Here is a 25,337-nt window from a genome sequence, read left to right as displayed (position 1 = left end):
GCTCTGTAGAAAAGGGTGCCAATTTTCCTGGACCCTGTATGATGCCAGAGTTGCACCCCAACCTGAATCTGAGGCATCTGTATGCATTGCTTGGGTTGGGGTGGGTGGTTGCAGTGGGAGTCCCGGGTTTAGATGGACTTGCTGGATCCACCAGCTGATTTCTTTCTTCAAACAGGGAAGTAGAGGAATCTGTTCTAAGGGATATAGGTGCTGGGACCAAATGTTTTTGAGGAACCACTGTAGCTTGTGCATATGCATACTGGCCAGTGGTAGCATGGGGATGGTAGCTGCCATTAAGCCCAGCAGATGTAGGAATTGCCTTGCAATCACCTTCTGGGAATGCAGGGTTTCCTGGAAGTGCGGAGTTAGGGATAGAACCTTGTCCTGTGGGAGAATGGCCTTCATTTTGTCCATCCTGATTCTGCAGCCTAGGAAACTCTTTTCCTGGACTGTGTTCAAGGAGGACTTTGGGAGGTTGATGGTAAACCCCAGATATTGCAGAAGGGACATGGTGAACAGCAGATGCCTTGAGAGGGTATCTTTGGACTCTGCTAGTATTAATATGTCATCCAGATAAGGGTAAATTTGGATTCCCTGCGTTCTGCAGAAGGCAATGGCTGGGGCTAGGCACTTTCTAAAGACTTGTGGGGCAGTGGATAAACCAAAGGGCAAGGCATTAAACTGGAAATGAGAGGATGGTCCAGAGAAACACAGAAATAGTCTGTGGGACGTTCTGATGGGTATGTGAAGGAAGGCTTCTTTTAGGTCTAGGGTGGACATTAAGGCTCTGGGTGGAATAAGAGGCAGTAGACCCATTATAGAGTAAAACGCCCCTTTTGGTATGTACCTCACAAGACATCTACAACAACTGGAAAGGCCGCAAAAATACCTCACAAAGAGGATTACTGGCCTCAAACAGATGCCTTACGCAGACAGTCTTAAAAAACTCCAGCTTTACTCCGTCGCATATCGCCTACTCAGAGGCGATCTCTGCCTAACATACAAAGCTATGTCAAACCTAGAGCTGTTGGACATGCTCCACTTAAAGAAATGCCAATCCCTCCGAGCTACACGCTCTAGGGACCTAAATCTTGTCACCACAATAAACAGAACATGCTGGAGGGATAGATTCCTGTCCCAGAGACTTCCCATACTCTGGAACAGACTACCTATGTCAAACAGAGCTCCTCATTAGCACTCTTCAAGAAAAATCTTGATGATTGGATGGGTAATAGGAAATTCACCCCGGGGATCACTTCTATGGTTCTGCTTGACAAAGGCACAGGAAAATAATTTTCTTGGGTGGCGAAAGCCAGGGTACCTTTTTGGCTAGGCTTGTACAGGCCCTAGGGCCAATAGCCTAGTACCTACTATGAACCTAGAGTGGGAAGTGACAGCATTTTGAAGGAGGGTACCTGAAGATGTAGGTTTAGAAAGGAGTGATCTAAAACGGGTCTACAAGGCCATCTTTTTTGGGGACCAGGAAGAGACGAAAGTAAAATCCCTTTCCTTCCTGAGGGGACAGGTTCTATGGTGCCTAGCTTTAGAAGTTCTGAGAAGACTTGTGATAGGAGATTAATTTGTTTTTTTGGGGGAAAAGGAATACTTCTCCTGGGTGATTTTTCTTTCCAGGATAGGAAGTACCCTTTTTGGATAATGGATAAGACCCACTGATCTGTATGATGTCTTGCCAGAGGGGGAGACAGTGCAGAAGGCGTGCAGAGAGTGGAAGATGGGCCAGGCAGTCATGCATTACTGGGACCTCCCCTTTCCTGAAAGGGTTGTCTGGGTTGAGGAGCTGGTACATTAGGTCTGAACAAAGAAGGTTTACTTGTCCTTCTTCTAGACCTGGAAGCAGCTGGCTGAGGAGGGATGTGCCTTACAAAAGTGTTTTTAGCAGGGCAGTTCCTGTAATATTTGGGAATGGGGGACACCAGCAGGTGCTTGATGTCCTACAAGTCCTTAATTTTTTCATGCAGATTTTTGAAGAGATCTGCAGATTGTTTTCCAAAGAGGAAGTTGTGATCCAGTGGGGGCATCCAAGATTTTGGACTTGATGCCCTCTGGTAGATTCTGCAGTCTTAGCCAGGAGTACCTACTAAGGACAGAAGCAGACGCTGCAGAGCGGCAGATGCTTCTGCAGCATCGTAGCTGCATCTGATCGAGTGCCTGGCTACTTGCTGAGCCAAGGACAGTTTAGAGACCATGTCAGCCTTAATTGGACCATCAGGCTTAGAGGCCACATGGAGGAGGCTTGCGACACTAAGTCTGGAGCATATTTAGTCATGTGGGTCTGATAATTTATGGCTCTGAATGCCAAAGTGGAGGATGTGTAAACTTTCTTTCCCATCATATCCATGTATCTGCTATCTTTATCAGTAGGTAGGAAGGAGGCGGAAGGCAGCAGCCTGGACTGTTTATCAGGAGCAGTGGCAATAACAGCTGGGTCAGCCAAGGGAGGTTTAGCTAAGAATTATTGCTTCTCTGGCACTTTACAGAAGCGGTCAGGGTGCTTGGGGGGCAGAGGCTGGGACTATGGGGCCTTAGATGCTGAATTTAAGGCATCCAAGTAAGCAGGAAGCACTGGTGGGACCACTGAGGGGAAGGGTGATTCCATTTGAAGCAGCTTAAAACACCTCTTTTGGGTGTCAGTCATTGGGGAAGTATCCCATTTGAGGTAATCTTTCATCTTGGTGATGATCTCACCAAAGGTGATATCCTCAGGGGGTAATCCCCTTCTACAGATTCTTCATCAGGGGAGTAATACTCCTGGAGAAGAGGCAATCTGAGATGTGTAAGAAATGGAGTCCTCTGAGGAAAAAAAGAAAGAATCATGCTCTTCCTCCCTAACCTGAGAGGTCATAGGTGGGATGAAAAGGCAGAAGCAGGCCTAGGACTCAATAAAGGCAAAAGAAGAGGGGGCTGAGGCTGAAGGCCTGCAGGCCATGAAGACCTGCATAAGTGAGGAAGTGAAAACCTGCTAATCTGGAAAGGTTTCTTGGGAAGAAGAGGTATGCTTGGCTTTTTTGGTTCTTTTTGGCCAAGGTCGAGGTAGGGACCGGCATGGAGTCCGACTTAGAAGACATTTCCGAAGGCTGGATCCCGGTCGGAGGTACCACAGAATCTGGTCCCCCCTCGACATCAACAGCAGTCTGTGTCTTTGCAATCTCCAAGGACATGCCGGTCATCGGCTGTGCAACGGCTTCCTCAAGGGTCATCTTTGAAGTCGATGGAACTGCCGAGCGCTCAACTCCTAGATCGGCAGTTGGCGGGGCATCGGGAAGCGGAGCACCATGCGAGGAAGGCCTTGGAATCCTGGCCTTTTTCCGAGGAGGTTCGTGTTCTGCCTCCGATGTGGGATCCATTCTAAGAGCCAACCGCTTTAGGCACTGGTTTTCTAGGTAAAGGCTTAAGGCGGCCAGATGGCTGAGCAGGGTCTTCGGCACAAATGATTGACAAATCGGGCAGGAGGAATGGTCGCTCTCCCGGCCTAAGGAAAAAACACACCTATCATGGATGTCTTTATGGGGTACCTGGCGCCCGCATTGGCACTTTCCCTTTTTACCTGACATCAGCTAAAGGCTACAACAACCAAGCCTAGGCAATAACAGTTAGCAAAACAAGAAAAAAATTGAAAAGCAACGGGTTACTTAGCTTTACTGATGTGACGTTTGTATAGGAGCGAGTGTATGATGCGTAGGTCGTCTGCAGCTGAAAACTTCTGAGAATTGTGCATGCAGACGTCACATTTTTTATGGCCTTACTCTGACATCTCACACACGCTGCAACAGCCAAGCTGAAGTGTTTGTATAGGAGCCAACGTATGAATCGCCTGAGGGCAGGAAATCCCACAACTGGAATACTGCAACATAGGAATAAAAGGACATCAGCTGGATCTCCTGGTGGGTTTCTAAGGAGAAACTGGGCATCCTGGGGGACCTTATAGACACTGTCTGGGCATTAAGAGGCTGGAGGTTGTGAGTCAGGAGACTGAACAGCAGCCAGAAATGTGTCTTGAAAAGCAGGTAATAAAGGAAGGACAGCAGAAGAAGATGCTTGCTCCATTTGCAAAAGGTTAAAATACCTTTTCTTGGAGTCAGACACCTCAAACCTGCCACTTAAAATGTTCCCTCATGAGGGAGATAATGTCCCCAAAGGTAAATTCTCCTCCTGGGGATTCAGGAGAAACAGAATCTTCCTCCTCTGGGGTAATGAAATCCTTAGGACAGTCTATTTGGGTTTCATAAGAAGAGGAGTAGTCTTCTTCAGATACCTGTTAAGAGTGGCTGAGGTGACAGAGTAGGGGGGGAAGCTTTTGTGTCTGCAATGCCTGGAATACCTTAGAGACTCTGAAAGAAGACTTCCCAACCAGGGACTGGTTGAGGTTCAGGGTGCTTAGTTTTTTGTTTTTTCTTCAAAGGACTAAGTATCGAAAAGTATGTCTGCTTAGTAGGAATAGGAGGAGGAGGACCTTCCGACTGTGTGAGTTGTGGTTCCCCATCCGCCATCAGTCTCCGAAGGCTGATTTGCCTCAGAGGACGTACACACGGTTTCCGGCATCCCGGCTTCCATTAAAGTTCACGGGCTGCTTTAGTAACCATCGTCTGAGAGGAATCTGGGCTTTTAAGCAGCTCGAGAACCTGCTCGGACACCTGAGGCGCAGCTTGGGATTCCGGCCTGATTTTCTTTGCCTTCTTCCTCGGTGGCTCGTCTGATGGGCCTACTCCTCCTCCCATTCTGAGCAATAAGCGACGTAGCCTTTGAGTTTCTAAGTACTGCTTCATTGCCGCCAGGCAGCTTTGGACTGTTTTGAAGATGAAAGATTTGCAAAACAGGGCAGGATGTATGGTCGTGGGCCTAGCCTAAGCAAAATATGCACTTCTCATGCGTGTCCTTGTGAGGAATTTGTCTCCAACAAGCACACTTCCCCTTTCTAGTTGACATGGAAGTCTAAACAGTAATCAAAAGTAAGGAAAAAATCAAACAAGGCACTTACCTGCATCGGTCGAAGAAAGTACAGTTGTGTACACTTACCATAAATGTAAGGTTGCCAGGGGTATAAAACATGCAGCCGACGCCATTTTCTTTAGTTTTTCTTGCCCCCGATGTCAGGTGCCTCCAAAAATGTAGCAATATTATATATGAACATATATATATATATATATATATATATATATATATATATATATATGTATTAATATACATGCATCAATATAAACTTTACCTTCATCTACACGCAAATACACCACATAGGTTGTAGAAGACAGAGAAGGAAAGATAAACTGTAGAATGACAGGGGGATGGCGGGAGGGTAACCTGGACTGCAACAGTGAATACACTCTAACATCTACATTTATGGTAAGTGTACACAACTGTACTATGTTCTTCGTGTTTCACTGTTGCAGTCATTACATTTGGGTAGAATCCCAAAGCTATGGTTGGGAGGCTGGAGCTAAACAGCATTAGGTGCAGATATAAGGCTCTGCAGAACTGCACTGGCAAAGCCTGCCCTGGACTTAAGAGTAGAGAGGCAAATGGTAATGCTTTGTAAAGGTGTGAACAGAACTCCAAGTAGCAGCCTCTACAATATCTTTGGTTGGTACTCCTCTGAGAAAAGCTGCTGAAGTAGCTGCAGCTCTGGTGGAATGAGACCTAATGCCCTTGGGCACAGGTTTACCATGGTGTAAGTAGAAGAAATGGATGCAGTGGCTTATCCACTTTGAAATGGTCTGCTTTGAGATAGCCTTTCCTTCTGATCCTGCAGCATATGACACTAGTATTTGCTCACTTTATCTTAGAGTTTTTGTCCAGCTCAAGTAGAATCTTAGCTGTCTGTGTACGTCCAAAGAAAGCAGAATTCTCTCCCCTTTGTTCTGCGAATTTGGATAAAAAGTTCACAAATGAATTGTTTGGTTAAGAGCCACACTGGAAACCACCTTAGGCATAAAAGTAGGATTTGTACTCAGAGACACCCTGTCTGGGTAAAATATGATAAAAGGCTCTACAGCCATGAGGGCCTGTAGCTCTGAAACTCTTATTGCTGAAGTAATTGCTAGTAGCAGAGCTGTCTTCCATGATAAGAACTTTATATCAGCGGTAGCGGCTGGCTCAAATGGAGGCAGAGTGAGCTTTTCCAACACATAATTGAGGTCCCATGCAGGTAATGGTGATCTTCTAGGAGGCCCTATGTTTTTGGCTCCTCTAAGATACTGCTTTAGTAAAGGATGAGAAAAGATTGGTGGCTCTGTATTGTAATGAGCCGAAATGGCAGAAGCATGGATTTTGATTGATGAGAAAGATAGGCCTTTGTCAAGCATCTCAGTTAGTACTGTAATATCTGAGGAATATGTGGTTCTGCTGTATCAGTTCCTTGTGCTTGATTCCAAGCACAGAATCTCTTCCATTTGTCAGCATAAGATTTTCTAGTACTAGGCCTTCTGGCTTCCAAAATGACATCCTTCACAGCTTTAGTTGATAGATGTTGTTCGTATGATTACATGCTTAGCCATGCTGCCAGGTTCAGAGTCTGTAGTTGATTGTGCAGGATCTGATTGTTTTGCTGGGACAGTAGTTGTGGTCTTTGAGGCAAGGTCCAAGCTGGGTATTGAGACAAGTTCCTTAGGATTGGGTACCAGTACTGGCGGGGCCAGTCCGGGGCAATTAATATCATCTTTGGCTTCTTTTGTCTGACTTTTAGGAGGACCTTGGGTAGAAGAGGCAGAGGAGGGAAGGTGTAAACTGACAGGTTTTTCAACTGAAGGATAGGGCGTCCACTTTCCATGCTTGTCTGTGATAAGTCCTTGTGCAGAATCTTTTCAATTGATAATTTTGAGGAGAAGCAAACAGATCTATGTCTGGGCTCCTCCATTTCATGCTGAATACTTGTGGATTTAGTTTCCACTCGTGAGGATCCATAAGGTTTCTGCTTAAATCGTCTGCCAGAATATTCTGTTTTCCTGGCAGGAATTGAGCTTGAAGATTTATTTGGTAGGTCAAAGCTGTGTCTCACAGTGCCATGGCTAATCTGCAAAGGGGGTATGAGTGCGTGCCCCCTTGCTTGTTTATATACCACATGACTGTGGTGTTGTCTGCCTTTATCAGTAGTTGTCCTGGAAGAAGCAAGTCCTTGAAGGCTGTTAGGGCATTTTGAACAGCTAGCTTCTCTTTCTGATTGATATGTAGATGCATTTGATTTGGTGCCCAAATGCCCTGAATGCATCTTCCTGCCATGTGGGCCCCCCAGGCATAATCTGATGCGTCTGTTAAGGTTTGGCTAGCAGGGGGTAGAGTGAAGGGCCGTCCCATGTTTTGGTGACAGGATTTTGCCCACCACAGAAACTCCTGTTGCAGGCAGGGGATGAGAGTAATCATTGTTTCCAGACTGTGTGAATGTTGACTCCATAAACTTTTTAGGTACCATTGAAGTTTCCTCATATGGAGTCTTGCATATGGAATTAGTAGGATGCAGGATGCCATGAAGCCCAGAGCCTGCAGAATTTGTCTTGCAGAAGACTGGGTTTTTGTTGCCATCAGTTTGAAGTAAGTAGTCAGTTGCCTTTGTTTGTCTGGCGTGAGGTAAGCCACCTGGGCAGTTGTATGCAAGCTAGGAATGTTATCGTTTGAGAGGGTACCAGTTGTGATTTATTTTCGTTTATTGTGTACCTAGGCATGCTAGAAGCCTTTTCACAAACGCCAGGTGTCGTAGAAGAGTGCCTTTGTTCTCTGCTTGAATGAGACAGTCGTCCAAGTAAGGATATATTTGAATACTTCTTTGTCAGCAAAATGCAATTACTGATGCCAGGCACTTTGTAAAGACCCTTGGCGCAGTAGATAAGCCAAAGGGCAGTGCAGATAATTGGTAATGCATTAAGCCAGCCTTGAATCTGAGGTATCTTCTACACGACTGTCTTATTGGAAAATGCAGGTATGCCTCTTTTAAGTCTAAAGTCACTAGCCAAGCATTCTTGCCCAGCATGGGCAGAAGCTGTTGCAAAGTGAGCATTTTGAATTTTGGAATGTCCAGGTATGTGTTCAAAATCGATAAATCCAGTATTGGCCGCCAGGCCTTGTCCTTTCTGGGTACCAACAACAGTCTTGAGTAAAAACCTTGTCCTTCTTCCTGTTCTGGTACTGTCTGAATGGCCCTCATATCCATGAGCGACATAATCTGTTTCTGTGCCTCTGCCCATTGTTTTTTTGGCAGGTCTGGCCAACCATTTGTCATTGCCAGAGTGTGGAAATGGAATCTGTATCCCTGTGATATGATGTTCAGTACCCACTTGTCCTGGGTTATTAATTGCCAATTTTGAGCAAAAGGTGCTAATTTTTCCCCCTATGGGTGCTGCCAAAAGATAAGTGCTTGGTGTAGGCAGAGGGCAGTCATTGGGATTGCTTTCTGTAGGTTTGCGCTTTCTGTCCTCCAGATTTGGAGATGGATGCGCCCCATTGCTTTGACCTGTATAAGTCTTGAACCTGGTACCTGGAACCCTTAGGGCGTCTGGATTTGCCCCTTTGAGCTCTGTCTGACACAGGAAAGGATCAATTTTTTGTAGGCCAGTGTCTACTGAATCTAGGTGGCTGCACTTGTAAGAAATCTTTAACAGTTTGCATAGACTTAGCTTTGTCTTCCATTTTCTTTAAATCCTCTTCTGCCTTAATTCCAAACAGGGAATCATGCTGTAAAGGTGCATCTAGCAATTTAGCTTTAACATGACCAGGCAAATTTTGTTCCTTTAACCAGGCATGCCTCCTAATCACAGATCCAGTAACTGCGGCCCTGCAGGAGGCCTCTAAAGAATCAAAACCACATTGCAAAGTATGCTTTCCAACTTGTTCAGCTGCATGCAATAATTCCTTCAATTCCTTATTTTCTGCACATTCTGAAATCAACATCATTTTCTGTTTCAGCAATCCCATAACATGTTGTTGGTACATATGAAATTGACAGTTTAAGGCCCTAATTGCCAAGGTTGCAGATGTATAAACCTTTTTTTCCCCATCTGTCCAGCGCCCTTGAATCTCTGTCGGAGGGGGTAGGGTTTATTGCTGTTGGGGCCTTAACTCCCTTTGGACCCTGTGAAATAGTTTCAGGATCAGCAGTTGGGTTTCTAAATAAACATTTATGAGAATCAGGGACCCTGTAATACTGGTCAGGCTTACTGGGAGCCGGAGGTAGAGAGTCAGGGGTCATGCTTGACTCCGAAAAAACATCATCCACAATAACACAGGGGGAATGGCTAAAGGCTTGTGCTGAGGGAGAGAAGGAGGAAATCCCTGAGCCTCTTTTTTGATTCTGAGAAGTCTTGACTCTCCCAGTGAAAATGCTCCCTCAAAGTATGCAAGGTTTCTCCAAAGGAATAATCCTCAGGAGGAAATGCAGATGGAATAGACTCCTCAGCATCCGAATCCTCAAAGGGAGGTAAAGATAATTCTTGATCAGAAGAGGAATCAAAAGAAATAGAAACCTGATCTGAAGATTCATAGTCAGTGTCTTGCCTAGGCCTCTGGAGGGGGATGGGTACCCCTGATTAAGGTAATAAGGTCTTCAGTCATTTTGATCATCTGTTTTTTAGGCATAGAGGCCTGTGCACGTGGCTCAGGCATCAGGTTTTAGTTTTAGAAGGTGCCTTTGCCTTTGGTTTTGCAGCTTTCGTCGATTTGATATAAAAATGTTGAGGTCTGAATACACCCTCAGAAGTCGGTGCCTGCTGAGCGGCTCCGGACCCATCCGAGGGAGATACATCCGTCGGTCCAATACCTTGAGTATCTTGCGGCATGCCGGACTCCATATGGGTATCAGTAGAGGCCTGCGACTCAAAGGTAGCGGGTATCAGGGGCTGCGAAAGCGCCTCACTGAGTACTGGCGAACCAGCGACTGGCTTAGGAGAAGCTTCGTCGTCGGTTTTGGATCTCGACTGCCTTTCTCTGTCCTTTTCTTTGCGTTTTTTTATGTACTTCGGTAGTCGGGTTGCTATCCGACAACATCTGTGGGTAGTTAAAATCTGTTTCCAAAATACTTAGATGCAAAAATATACCGACGCTTAATAGTGCGTTGGTTAAATCTAGCACAAAACCAACAGCCAGGCGCGTTGTGATCTGGGCCTAGGCAAGGAATACAGTATAAATGGAAATCCTTATGAGGTATTTGCTTCCCACAAGTAATACAATTATTAACTTTTTCTGACATCGGTAAAAAGCAAGAAAAAAGTTTCCCCAACGGGGTACTTAGCATTACTGAAGACTTCGGTTCTGAATCTCAAACGCAAATATTTCAGTAGTCGGCCGACTGGCACTTGCGAAATGCTTCTGCTTCGGGCACCATGCGGCAAGAAAGACTGAAGAAAATGGCGTCGGCTGCATGTTTTATACCCCTGACGACCTGACATCATGGAAGAGAAGACAGCAACTGACGCAGGACCCAAGACTTTGGAATTCAGGCCGACTGAGGGCAACCTGCCAGCAGATTACCCAAATGTAATGACTGCAACAGTGAAACACGAAGAACATGTGGTCGTCTGGTCTTGAACAAAATCATAACCGGTCATCTTAAGAAAAGCAATCTGCTTACAGAATTGGCAAACTGGATTCAAGACGTTCACTGCAGCAGAAAAATTCTGATGAGGGTACATGCATACGTCACTTTTATACCCGGTTTATGGCTCTGGTAAGGGACATCACACGTGCCCTCCTGATAAAAAGACTTTGGTATACTGGCCAGACGGTGGCGGTGCAGGCAGCAACTCCCTACTGTTAACATGAGAATAAAAGGACATTTCATTATATGCACACATACTGCACGCACAAACACGTACAGTGTGCGTGTGTTTGTATGGGTTTCTCTATATGTGCATGTACATAAAGTACATGTGTACAAAAGCGTGGGTGTGCGTGCGTATGCACGTATGCATTTAAACAAAGTTAAGTCCTTCTGATTTCCTTTTCTTAGTGTTCTTAATGCAAGGGCACATAGTACATGTATGTTAAAGTAAATTCAGCTGCATATTGCTGCACTCTGACAATGTAAGGACTGACTCAAAGTCAGTGGGAACCTCTTACAATGGATCTGCATGTACCAGATATCCATCCCCCTCTGGAAGGATGTCACACAAAGCATAAAAGACCTTTTTATGAACAGTATCAGTGTAAAAACCTAGTTGATAGGGTTTTGCCACCTGGCTTCCTTTCTGCAGTTCTGGTGTGTGTGTGTGTGTGTGTGTGGGGGGGGGGGGGGGGGCTTGAAAACAGTAAATGCATTTACACTTTAGAAGAAAAAATATTTACTGCCTTTTCTCAATGCCACAGGAATCTTTGCTACTACATTTAAGTTATCTTTACACAAACTAATATAAATAACATTGAAAGCTTAGGATTTCAATACTGTTGATGTGGACATCCTACAAAAGGGCCTCACTGAGACAGATGCCTGGTGTCAAAGCCATGGCCTCAAGCTCAATGCCAAAAAGTGCATTGTCATCCCCTTTGGTAAAAACTCTGCATCCATGAACTACAACATAGGCGGTAGTATACTTAACACTGAAAGTGTGATAAGAGACCTTGGGACACAGGTGGACAGTAGTCTCTCCTTTGATAATCACACTGCCACAGTAGTCAGGAAATCCTTCTATATGGCACATCTCATCACAAAAGGTTTCTCATCTAGAAAAAAAGAGGTCATTGTTCCCCTCTACTCATCACTCATTAGACCCATTATAGAGCACAACACCCTTTTGGTATGTACCTCACAAGACATCTACAACAACTGGAAAGGCCGCAGAAATACCACACAAAGAGGATTGCCGGCCTCAAAGAGATGCCCTATGCAGACCGTCTCAAAATACTCCAGCTTTACTTCGTCGCATATCGCCTACTCAGAGGTGATCTCTGCCTAACATACAAAGCTATGTCAAACCCAAAGCTGTTGGACATGCTCCACTTAAAGAAATCCCAGTCCTTCCAAGCTACACACTCTAGGGACCTAAACCTTGTCACCACAATAAACAGAACATGCCGGAGGGATAGATTCCTGTCCCAGAGACTCCCCATACTCTGGAATAAACTACCTATCTATATCAATCAAAGCTCCTCATTAGCACTCAAAGAAAAATCTTGATGATTGGATGGGAAATAGGAAATTCACCCCGGGGACCACTTCTGTGGCTCTGCTCGACAGTGGCACAGGAAAATAATTTTCTTGGGTGGCAAAAGCCAGGGTACCTTTTTGGCTGGGCTTGTATAGGGTCCTAGGGTCGATAGCCTAGTACCTACCTATGAACCTAAAAAAAAAAAAAATAAATAACCCACAAAGGATAAATTAGGTGATAGCAGCCAGAGAAAATTCTAAATGCCCATGGCTCAGATCCCAATATCTTATTTTAGCCAAGGCTCAACAAGACTGGAAAAAAAGATCACATCACATTTCACTCAAGTAGTGAACTGCTGAAATATACTGAATCAGGACAAAATATGCAAATTAATTAAAAAAAAAGTACCTCATTTGATACTGTTTACGTTTCTGCAGTTCCTGATTTCTAAGTTCTTCTAAACGCCTCAGTTCTTCCTGACGTCTCATTAAATCTGTGAAGACAAAACGTAACTGAACAATGTCCAAGTACAAAATAAAAGGCTAGACTGCTCGATAAAAAAAAAAAAAAAAAGTTATGTCTTACCATAACGTTCCATCTGTGTTATTGATCTTCTTTCATTCATTACTGATGGGCTATCGGTTCCGTTCTCAGAACCGAGACAGCCAATATCAAGCTATCGTCAGCCAAAAACACTTGAGCCAAGGTCCTACCCAGAATGCTCTGCTCCCTGTTACCTCAGATCAAGTTTGCAAGTTGACAGATAAAAGTAGAGGCTACCTCTGGGCATAAAAAGAAGTTATGTGCTTACCATAACGTTCCATGTGAATTGTTCATCTCGCCTTTGTTCTTACATATGGGTTTGGCTCCGAGTCGGCCGCTTCACAAGCTCTGCATCTAATAGAAAGCTCGAGGCACAGACTATATCCCATGATCCTCCTCTACCATCCCTCAGATCTAGTTTGCAAGAACCAGAAAGCAGTACTAATCACTGAGTCTAACTGTCATGCCATCACACACACTTGAAGCTGAATACTACTAGAACCACCCTCAGATAGGCAAATAGACAATAGGCTACTTACTGAGGATTGGGTACAGAAGGCAACGTAGACAAACCAACCAGACACTAGTCATACCCGTTCTTCCAGAACGTGGCGGGGGATGGAGGGAGGGGATGTAAGAACAAAGGCGAGATGAACAATTCACATGGAACGTTATGGTAAGAACATAACTTCTTTATGTGAAATTGTTCGATCTCGCTGTTTGTTCTTACACACGGGTAGCGTCCCTAGCTCCGTTACCCTGGGTGACTATGGAAGAACGTTCCTGAGTACAGTGGAACCAAAAGATGCTCTGTCCTTGGAGGACCTGTCTACTTTGTAGTGATCGACAAACGTATGAGGTTTTGCCCACGTAGCCGCTGCACAAATAGTATCCAACGGAAGAAGCGCGGCATGGGCAGAAGAAGTAGAAACGGCCCTGGTAGAATGAGCCTTAGGTTTGAATGGAAGTGATTGCTGTGAAGCAGAATGAACAAAATTTATGCAGTCCGAAAGCCATTTGGATAATGTCCGCTTGGTTACTGCCAAGCCTTTCTTATTCTCCACGAATGACACGAACAGTTGGTCCGATTTTCTATAGTCTTTTGTCCTGTCCAGATAAAATTTCAGTTGTCTATGTACATCCAACTTATGTAGCATGTATTCCAATCTGTTTGAATGATTTTTGAAAAATGTGGGTAGTTCAATGGATTGGTTAATGTTAAGTACAGAGCATACCTTCGGGAGAAAGGACGGATTAGTACGCAAGGAAACTCTGTCAGGGTGAAAAATCATGTATGGCGGTCTGACTGACAGTGCCTGTAGCTCTGAAATTCTACGAGCCGAGGTAATAGCGATGAGGAATAGGGTCTTCCATGACATATACTTAACTGAACATGTTGACGCTGGCTCAAAAGGTGGTAGTATAAGCCGAGACAACATCAAATTCAAATTCCATGGGGAAACCGGTTCGCGGATGGGTGGTCGAAGGTGAAAGGTATCCTTCATGAAGGCCCTACAAAGCCTGTGCGACATAATTGAAGAATCCCCTTCACCTACATGGAAGTTCGATATGGCCGCTAATCGCACCCTTATCGTTGAAGTAGAGGCCCCTTCAAGAAACAGTGTGGATAAAATTTCTAGAATTTTGTGTATAGGGGCCACCAAGGGATCTAATCCTTGTGTTGACGCCCAGCAAGCAAAACGTTTCCATTTGCTTTTATATAATTTTCTGGTAGAAGGTTTGTGAGAAGAAAGTAGGATGTGCTGTACTGAAGAAGACAAAAACTTTGACTTAGCTAAATTGGGAAGTGGAGCAGCCAAGCTGTCAATTTGAAAGACCATAGGGATGGATGAGGAACTCCCGACAAGCGAGTCAAAAGATCTGGCTCTGGGTCCAGAATCCATGGTTCCTCCATCATGTGGGCACGAAGAAAGGGAAACCAGATCTGTCGAGGCCAGAATGGAGCTATGAGTATGATCATCCTTTCCAGGTTTCTGGCTTGGGAATTAAGGGGACAGGAGGGAAAGCATACAGGAGACCCAGGGGCCAATCGTGCACTAGTGCATCCCTGGGGGCACCCCCCGGAGGGGGAAGAAGGGCAAAGTAGCTTCTGCATTTGGCATTCAAGGGGGATGCAAAAAGATTGCAGTAAGGCTGGCCCCATCTGCGGAAAATCCTTTCCGCCACTTGGTTGTTCAGGGACCACTCTTGAGGTAACAGGATGGCTCTGCTCAACCTGTCCGCAATGATGTTGGATGACCCCGGAATGTGCGTTGCAATCAGAAAACGACCTGAGGACGCCACCCATTGCCAAATTCTCAGGGCCTCTCTGCATAATGGATAAGATCTGGTTCCACCCTGCTTGTTTATGTACCAGACCACCGACATACTGTCCGTCTGAGCTGCCACTGTTCCTAGAGGTAGAGACTCGTGAAAGTGTTGCAACGCTAGGAACACTGCTCTCAGCTCCAGAACATTGACATCCAGATTGTACTCTATCGTGGACCACTCTCCTTGGACTGTTCTCCCCTGAAGAAGTCCCCCCCACCCCATCAGGGAAGCGTCCATGGTTACTGTGGCTATAGGATTGGGTAATACAAACAGATGACCCATCGTCAGATTCTGGCTGTTTAGCCACCATTGAAGATCCCGCTTGCAAGATTTTGTGATCGAGATGTGGTGAGACAGAGGGAGTTGTTGGAACGACCACTGCGCGAAGAGCAGTCACTGGAGGATCCTCATGTGCATCCTGCCAAGAGGAATTGCAATCAACGTGGCTGACATCAAGCCTAGCACTTTCAGCACTTGTGCCGCAGAAACTTTTCTGCTCCGAATAAGAATAGCGACCTGGTCTCTGAGGGTTGACACTCTTGTTTGTGGGAGTTTGATCAGCATTGTAGTAGTGTCTAATTCCGCCCCTATGAATGAAATATGCTGCGAGGGCGATAAGGCAGATTTTTCGAAATTGACTGAGATCCGTAAATGGGAACAAAGGTTGATCGTGTATTCCCTGGATTGTAACAGACGATGCTTGGTGGTGGCGGTGAGGAGCCAGTCATCTAGATATGGAAACACCTGGAATCCTAACCGCCTCAGGTGAGACGCCACTACTGCCATGCATTTGGTGAACACCCTGGGGGCTGAGGTGAGACCAAAGGGCAGTGCTCGAAATTGGAAACGACTGGCTCCCAGCCAGAAGCGCAGATGATCTCGGGACGCTTTGGCCATTTTGATATGGTAGTAAGCATCCCTGAGATCTATAGAGCAAATCCAATCGTCCTTCTGTAGGAAGGGAAGGATCGACTGTAGCGTGACCATCCGGAATTTTTCCTTCCTTACGAAGGTATTGAGTTTGCTGAGGTCCAAAATCGGCCTCCAGTCCCCCGTTTTCTTTGGAACTAAAAAGAACCTTGAGTAAGTTCCGGATCCTATCTGGTCCGCCGGGACTGGTTGGATGACTCTTTTTTTGAGCAGCATTTTTATTTCAACGGCTGCTTGATTTCGCAGACTGGATGGAACATCTGGAAATCTCTTTTGTTGGGGGGGCATGGTGATAAAAGGGATATTGTATCCTCTGGTTACTACGCTTTTTACCCAAGAATCCAATGTAAGACTTAGCCAGGCCTCTGGGTATAAAGCTAAGCGACCCCCGACTGCCTCCAGAGTATGACAGTCGGGCCTCCCTTCAGGAGTGCTGGAAGGGCTTCCCAGGGACGCTATCCCTGTCGCCCTGGTTCTGCGGACCCCCTATGCCACCTGGGCTGCGTCTTCCATTCCTGCCTCCTCCTCTGCCTCTGGAGGGGGCGTCGCTCTGTGTGGGCTGGAAAGATCCCTGAGTCTTTCGGAATCACATTTTTCCGCCTCTTTGCCTTTTGGGGTATGGTATGGTCGGGGCAGAAAAACGGACCCCTACGGCAGACAGGGTCTTACCTTCTTGCTCACACTGAGGGAGAGTCTCCTTCACTTTGGGAGCGAACAGGGTGACACCATCGAATGGGGCATTGGTAAAGGAAGACTTGAAGGCTTCCACAAAGGAGCAAAGGCGCATCCAGGATTGCCTCCGTAGAGCGATTGCTGAAGCTGCAGCCCTACTCGACCCTTCGGCCACATACGAAATGAGCCTCATGGACGAGTTTACTATCGAAGTGAGGGTGTTAAGTTGTGCTGTTACCTTATCGGAGACAGCAGCATCTATGTTACCCTGGAGAGTATCTCCCAACTCTTTAATGAGATCTCTCTGAAGTCGTGTAAAATGCGTGAGGTAGTTCAGCGAACGCATGGAAAAAGTTGCTGAACTGAAAACGCGCTTCCCGTATCTGTCCATAATCCTGGAATCCTTATTAGGAGGATGAACAGAGGAAGATGACTCAGACATTTCCTTCTTTGTGGCTGCCGCTACCACCATAGCATCCACTGGGACTACTTTTGTAAGATAAGCCTGGTCTCGGGGGGCAGTAATATACTTGTTCGGCTTCCTAGGGACTGGTTCCACTGTATCTGGAGTCTCCCACTCCCTTCGAGCTATCAGATCCATTAGTTCATCGAAGGGCAGGGTCACCCAGGAGGTAGAAGGTTGAGCCCCAAATGCCTTCAGCAACACCGATTCGTCCTCAGTGGGGGCAATGGTCTGCCAATCACCCCTCTGTTTCAAAATCTCCAGGATGTTAGCAAACGAGACATCCTCCGAGGGGGACCGTGGGGACCCCTCTGGCTCCTCCAAAGCTGTGTCTGATGTCAGTGATTCTTGTGGAGAATCAATGTGCCTCCTCTTGCACAATCTTTTCCTCGGGACTTCATCAGAGGGGGCATCTGGTGAAGCTTCCGAGGAACAGGGGACACCCACTGGGGTTGGCTGAGGCATTGGGTCTCTACGCTTGGGTGGGATCGCTGGTACAGAAACAGAACGCGGCCCTTTGGGGGAAGGAGAAGATGACTCCGATGAGGTGAATGTCTTTTCAGACAAGATCTTCCTCATAACGTCGAAGGCACCGGAGGACTCCACCGGGTCTGAAGAGCACGGTAGTTTCCCCGAAACCGGGACCACGGGCTCTGACCCCGGGGACGGAGCCGAACTAATCTGAGCCGAGGCTCCGAGAGGAAGAGTCGGAACCGACAGCTTGGTTCGACTCTCGGCCCCGGAACCAAGGAGAGACCGGCGGCTCTGTGACTCCTCGATGGGCTCTGAGGGAGTAGAGGTCAGTGGCGCCGATCGCACAAAAGTAGGCTTCGGCGCCGAGGGTTCCACAATCATCGGTTCCTCTTCTCCCGGCTCTGAAGACTCAAAGGGTCCCAGAGGAGGATCTGCTGGAGATACAGGGAGGGCTTCCAGTTTCGAAACCCAACTGGGACGAAACTTCAATTAGCTTGGACAGAGCCGTATTCTCCATGAGCTTCTGTACCACACGATCCACGTCAGTATCTGATAAAGGTCTGGAAGAACGGGTCGAAGGGGCCGAAGATGTCACCGACCGAAGGATCGAGGGTAGAGGCACCTCCGACACCAAGACCCGAGGCTCGATGAGAGATAATCGCTCGGTGCTTGGCCCCGAGGTCTGTGGAGCCGGCGACCGAACCTTAGACGCGGTGCTCGGAGCCGATGACCTGGGCTCCGATACCTTCGAAGTCTTCGACCCCTTCGAAGACTTAGATGTCTGATCAGCCTTTTCCAAGGCTTCCTGAAATTCAGGCTTTAGTAAGCCCCTTTCTATCAGCTTCCTGCGCCTTTCCATCATGACCCTTCCACTGAAGGAGTGACAAATAGAGCAGTCCTCCTGCAGGTGGAGAGGGCCAAGACAGTAGACGCAGGAAGCATGATTGTCAGTAATGGACATCTTCTGTCCACACTGACACCTTTTGAACCCTGATTTAACTTTTTCAGACATAGCTGACAGGGAACAAACTTTATCAAGCAAGAAAAGTTATTCTAAGACACTATAACACTAAGTTACTAAGAAATATAAACAGCTAAAAATTAGCAACAGTCTAGTAGTATTAATAGTCCTAATATAACTATGAAAAAACTATAGTAAATATAGATATATGAATATATAAGGGAGTAAATATCAAAACACTGCACACAAATATTAACTAGAAAAAATCTACTAAAGTTCTACTACTACAGACTGTCAGAGCCCTGACAGAAAAAGAAAAATAGGCCAAAGCCCTAAGATTATATGTATAAAATATCTATAGGCCACAAAACTGGCCCGAGCTCTGCTTTCGATGCGATCAGCTGCAGCGGCAAACTAGATCTGAGGGATGGTAGAGGAGGATCATGGAATATAGTCTGTGCCTCGAGCTTTCTATTAGATGCAGAGCTTGTGAAGCGGTCGAGGATCGGCTCCGAACCCGTGTGTAAGAACAAACGGCGAGATCGAACAATTTCACATCAGACCTACAATAAAGGAGTATACGAGATCCACCAGGAACCTCCAGAAGGGGGGCGGAGGGTGGGAAGTAATGAATGAATGAAGAACAACACAGATGGAACATTATGGTAAGCTATAACTTCTTTACCTGATGTTGTTAATCTTCGTTCATTCCTTACTGATGGGACAGAGTCCCCAGCTACCTGTATCCCTGGGTGGCCCTCATGGAAGAACATTCCTGAGCACCATGGAGCCAAAGGAAGCTCTACCTCCAGAGGCCAAGTCCAATTTGCAATGAAGAATAAAGGTATGAGGTTTGGCCCAATTTGCAGCTGTGCAAATATCATTGAGGGAAGCCTTAGCTTGGAAAGCTGCTGAAGTTGCCATAGATTTTGTACAATGAGCTTTCAAGCTATGAGGCAAGGTGAGATTGTTTTTGTTGTAGATAAAGGTAATACAATTTCTCAACCATGAAGCCAATGTAACTTTTGATACAGGATGACCCCGTCTAGGTCCAGAAAAGGCCAGAAATAGTTGGTCTGATTTACAGGGAGATTTTGTTCTGCCCAGATAAAATCATATTTGCCTATGAACATCCAAGGAGTGCAGGCAATACTCTCCCTTGTTAGAATTGTTAGGAAAAAGCACTGGAACGTCAATTGATTGGTTGATAGACCGCTCTGACACCACTTTTGGCAAAAAGGAAGAATTAGTTCTCAGTGATACCCTATCCTGATGGAAGATAAGAATGGGAGGTTTGATGCATAAGGCTTGAGGTTTTGACAAGCGTCTGGCCGAGGTGATTACAATAAAAAAAAAAAAAATTTTCCAAGAGATATTTTACATCACATGAAGACGCAGGTTCAAAGGGGGGAGCTGTTAGAGCTTGCAGAACCAATGCCAAATCCTAAGGTTGTTCTGGTTCTCGAAAGGGAGGTTTTAGGTGGATAACCCCTTTCAAGAAAGTCTTACAGAGTCTGTGTGACGTAAGTGAAGAATCTTGGAAAACAATATGAATAACAACACCCTCTCATCAGCACTCTTTATCGACCTGTCAAAAGCCTCTGACATGGTTAACCACCCCCTACTCATAAATACTCTGTCATCCCTCTCTCTAGATGCCAAAGCAATTCTCTGGTTCAAGTCCTACCTTAGTAACAGACAACAGGCAGTTCTTTGGGAGAATCAACTATCATCCCACCTGCCAGTCTCCCTTGGAGTCCCTCAGGGCTCCATTCTGGGTCCTCTTCTTTTCTCTTTATTCATCAATGACCTTCATGTAGCTATCCCTAAAGCCACCTATATACAATATGCTGATGATTCTATGATCATATGCTCTGCCAACTCTACACCTGAACTTCAATCTTTAACCTAGACAGCTTTCAACACAGTAGAGTCATGGTTCTTGAAACAGTGCCTTCTTTTGAACACCAAAAAGACCAAGCTACTACTGTTTACACCAAACAGTAAGTCCTTCCCCATAGATTTCTCCATCCGATCTAATGACAGCACCCTTATATCCCCGACTCTACCACCAAACTATTAGGAATCACAATTGATAATAACCTCACCTTTGATAATCACAGTAATAACACCATTAAATCTGTAAACAAACAACTGGGCTCCCTATATAGGATAAAACCCTTCTTCACTCCAACAGCCAGAATAAGAAGTTATGTACCTACCAAAACGTTCCATGTTAGTTGTCTTCATCTCGCCTTCTTTCTTGCAGTTTGGGATCGGAGCTGATCCTTGGCTCTGACTCGGCCATCCTCAATAGCTCGAGAACTGTTTACTGGCTCGAGGCTACCCCTTATCCCATGATGCCTAGCGATAGCTACCCAGATCTTGTTTGAAATAGCTAATTCTAGACATAATAGGAGACAAACCAGTTAACAAAAACCTGGTTGTTCCATACATCCTAAAAACTAGAATAGGTTAGGAAGACCTAGGCAGAAGAGTAACAATAAAAAATACTCAGCCAGTGAAGAAGGACTCCTCTCAATCCACTAGGACAGGGGGATGGAGGGAGGGACGCAAGAAAGAAGGCGAGATGAAGACAACTAACATGGAACGTTATGGTAGGTACATAACTTCTTAATGTTAAGTTGTCTATCTCGCCTTCATTCTTGCTGTTTGGGACAGCATCCCTAGCACCTAACATCCTGGGTGGCTCAGTGGAACAGACTCTTCAGAACAGTGGAACCAAAGTCAGTTCTGCTCCGGGAGAACATATTCACCTTGCAATGAGAAATAAAGGTATGAGGGTTTGCCCACGTGGCAGCTGCACCGATGGAATCCATGGGCAACCTAGACTGAAAAGCTACAGTGGTGGCTAATAACCTTTCGGTTTAGTCGGTAACTCCTTATTCCAAAACTGGTAAATAAAAGTAATAGTGTGGGGCAACCATCTGGATAAGGTCACCTTGAAAACTGGGAGACCTTGTTTGTTTAAGGCATAAGAAAGGAATAATTGGTCTGACTTTCTTATTTCTTTAGTTCTATGTAGGTAAAAACGCAATTGTCTATGAACGTCCAATTGGTGAAACTTGTACTCTGCCTTGTTGCTATGATTTGGGAAGAACATAGGGAGATATATAGATTGATTTCAATTATTTTCTGAGCAGACTTTAGGAAGAAATGAAGGATTAGTCCTCACAGCAACTCTGTCCTTGTGAAACACCAGGTAGTGAGGACGAACACACAGTGCTTGAAGTTCTGAGACACGCCTAGCTAAAGTGATAGCAACCAGAAAGAGTGTCTTCCAAGACAGAAACTTGATGGAGCAGGATGCTGCTGGTTCAAAAGGAGGCAGAATTAAAGAAGTTAGGACTAAATTAAGGTCCCAAGGAGGAGGGGGATCTCTCACTGGAGGTCTAAGAAAGTACAGTTTTGTACCTACCATAAATGTAGATGTCCGATAGGCATGCATCTGCAGTCCTTACAAATGGGTTGTCCTGTCGTCAGGCAGCCCTTTGGTCGGCCGGATTCCAAAGTCTGGGTCTGGCCTCGGCTGGTGTCGCACTTCACCCGACGTCATTGCTGCAGTTCTTCGGGTATAAAGGCATCAGCCGACGCCATTTTCCTCAGTGTTTCTTGCCCCAGATGCCAGGTGCCCTCTAGGAAGGCTAAATTTGGATAAATGCAAATGGTTCCAAATAGTAGACAGCAAACAAAAAATAAGCATGTATGTACATATATACAAACAAATACACCATAATAGATTCCCCCAGCTAGCTACAAGATGGACAAATACCCTAGGAGTACCACACAGGGAAGGAGGGTGGGTAATCCTGACTGCAGATGCATGCCTATCGGACATCTACATTTATGGTAGGTACAAAACTGTACTATGTCCTTCAAGGATGCATCTGCAGTCCTTACAAATGGGTAGAATACCATAGCCAAACTGGGGAGGAGGAGAAATAAGATTATGGTGTAGTTAAGATCCCTTGCAAAACAGCAGTGGCAAAACCTGCTCGGGATCTGGAGTATAAAGGTAAATTATAATGCTTGGCAAATGTATGCACGGAGCTCCAAGTAGCAGCCTCTAAAATGTCTTTGGTAGCCACTCCTCGTAAAAAGCTGTGGTAGTGGCTGTAGCCCTTGTAGAGTGAGGCCTGATGTTTTCTGGAGTTTTCTTCCCATGGTAGGAGTAACAAAATCTAATGCAATTTCCTATCCACTTAGAGATTGTCTGTTTTGAAATTGCTTTTCCTTCCATTCCTGTTGCATATGCTACTAGTAGCTGGTCAGTTTTTCTATTGCTCTTGGTCCTGTCCAGGTAGTAACGTAATTGTCTATGTACATCCAAGGTATGCAACAATCTTTCTCCCCTGTTCTGTGGGTTGGGGAAGAATGTAGGTAGGTGGATAGCTTGATTTAAAGATACCCTGGAGACCACCTTTGGCATAAAAATAGGATTAGTTCTCATGGACACTCTATCTTGATGGAAGATCAGGAAGGGCTGTACTGCCATTAATGCCTGTAGCTCAGATACCCTTCTTGCTGAAGTGATTGCAAGCAGGAAAGCAGTTTTCCATGATAAGTACTGTAATTCTGCTGTTGCTGCTGGCTCGAAAGGAGGGAGTGTCAACTTTTCTAGCACAAAGTTCAAGTCCCATGCAGGCAATGGTGGCTTCCTAGGAGGCTTTACATTTTTAATCCCTCTCAGAAACTGCCTGAGCAGAGGATGTGAGAAGACTGGAGGATCCAAGTTGTATTCTGCTGAAATAGCTGATGCATGAATCTTAATGGAAGAATAGGACAGGCCGTTGTGGAAGAGCTCTGCCAAGTACTCCAGGATGTTAGCTATGTTTACCAGTGACATATTCTCTCCTTTTGCAGTACTCCAAATGAGATATCTTTTCCATTTTGCTGAATAATTTTTTCTTGTTGAGAGTCTGCGAGCCTCCAAGATAATGTCTTTAACCCTTTGAGATAAATCTGGGTTATTTGGTCTTATGCAATGTTCCAGGCAGCCAGCTGCAGTGTTTTCAGGTTTGGATGCAGGGTTTTGAAGTTGTTCTGTGTTAACAGCAAGGGAACTAGGGGCAGAGGCCATATTTGTTCCCGAGACATACTCCTCAGTAATGGGTACCAATGTTGCCTTGGCCAGTCTGGAGCTATCAGGATGATCCTTGGACGGTCTTCTTTGATCTTCAATAGCACCTTGTGCATCAAAGGAAGAGGTGGGAATGCATATGCTGTCAGGTTTTTCCAACTGAAAGATAGAGTCCACTTTCCAAGCAAGTGGGGTGGTACGTCCTTGTGCAGAATTTTTTCAGTTGGTGATTGTGTGGGGATGCAAATAAGTCTATTTCTGGTAGTCCCCATTTCCCTGTAATGGTTTTGAAGATGTCCAGATGCAGCATCCATTCGTGGGCATCCGTGGTAGTTCTGCTTAGGATGTCTGCTAGTATATTTTCTTTTCCTGGCACAAAAATTGCTTGTAGCTGAATGTTGAAGCTCAGTGCCACATTCCAGAGGTCCATTGCCATCCGGCATAGAGGGTATGAATGTGTGCCTCCCTGTTTGTTGATGTACCACATAACTGTGGTGTTGTCCGTCCTTATCAGCAGTTGACCCCGTCGAAGAAATGGTCTGAATGCCTGAATTGCCAGTTTTACTGCCAGCATTTCCTTTTGATTTATGTGTAGGTGCAGCTGGTCTTGAGTCCATAAGCCTTGTATGCACTTGTCCAGCATGTGTGCCCCCCTACCGAGGTCTGAGGCATCTGTTGTGATGGTCTGGCTTGGTTGAGTGCTGTGGAAGGGCAGTCCCTTGTTTGATTGACAGGCCTGAGCCCACCATTGGAATTCTTGTTTCAGGCATGGAATTATTGGAATTTGGGTTTCTAGGCTGTGCTTGTGCTGAGACCATAAATTCCTTTGGTACCACTGTAACTTTCTCATATGTAGCCTGGCATGTGGAATCAATATTATGCAGGATGCCATGTAACCGAGAGCTTGCAGGACTTTTCTTGCTGTTAGCTGGTTCTGCTTTGTTAATGCCATGAAGTAGAAAGGGAGTTGCTCCTGTTTTTCTACTGTCAGGAATGCCATTTGTTTTGATGTGTCCAGATCTGCACCCAAGAAGGTTATCCTTTGGGATGGTATCAGCCTTGACTTTTTTATATTGACTGTGTATCCCAGGGCTTGTAGTAGATGAAGGACCCTTTCCAAATCATTTGTTAACTGGAGGTCTAAGAAAGTACAGTTTTGTACCTACGCTACGATTAGGGTACAGTTAGCGGCCATTTCTAATTTTCATATTGGTTTGACAAATTCTAACATCATGTCTCATAAGCTCTGTAAAGCTTTTTTGAGAGGAACATCTGATGTCCTTCAAGGATGCATCTGCAGTCCTTACAAATGGGTTGTCCTGTCGTCAGGCAGCCCTTCGGTTGGCCGGATTCCAAAGTCTGGGTCTGGCCTCGGCTGGTGTCGCACTTCACCCGACGTCATTGCTGCAGTTATTCGGGTATAAAGGCATCAGCCGACGCCATTTTCCTCAGTGTTTCTTGCCCCAGATGCCAGGTGCCCTCTAGGAAGGCTAAATTTGGATAAATGCCAATGATTCCAAAGAATAGAGAGCAAACAAAAAATAAGCATGTATGTACATATATACAAACAAATACACCATAATAGATTCCCCCAGCTAGCTATAGGATAGCTAACTACCCTAGGAGTACCACAGAGGGGAAGGAGGGTGGGTAATCCTGACTGCAGATGCATTCCTATCGGACATCTACATTTATGGTAGGTACAAAACTGTACTATGTCCTTCAAGGATGCATCTGCAGACCTTACAAATGGGTAGAATACCATAGCCAAACTGGGGGAGG

The 25,337-nt window shown here is 45.6% G+C and overlaps 1 protein-coding gene across 2 annotated transcripts in view; it reads right to left on the bottom strand.

Annotated features, from left to right (window-relative positions):
• PSPC1 (paraspeckle component 1) overlaps nucleotides 1–25,337 on the bottom strand; it is a 1,021,476-nt gene that overhangs the window by 683,406 nt on the left and 312,733 nt on the right. For both annotated transcript variants that reach the window (XM_044073198.1, XM_044073199.1), the window contains exon 5: nucleotides 12,489–12,573. In XM_044073198.1, coding sequence (XP_043929133.1) covers nucleotides 12,489–12,573 — 85 coding nt within the window. The remainder of the gene's footprint in view (nucleotides 1–12,488; nucleotides 12,574–25,337) is intronic.

This window comes from Protopterus annectens, chromosome 5.part1 (assembly GCF_019279795.1).
Source record: "Protopterus annectens isolate FY-2018-M chromosome 5.part1, PAN1.0, whole genome shotgun sequence".
NCBI classification, from domain to species: Eukaryota; Metazoa; Chordata; order Ceratodontiformes; family Protopteridae; genus Protopterus; species Protopterus annectens.
This window is presented reverse-complemented; position numbering and strand designations above follow the sequence as displayed.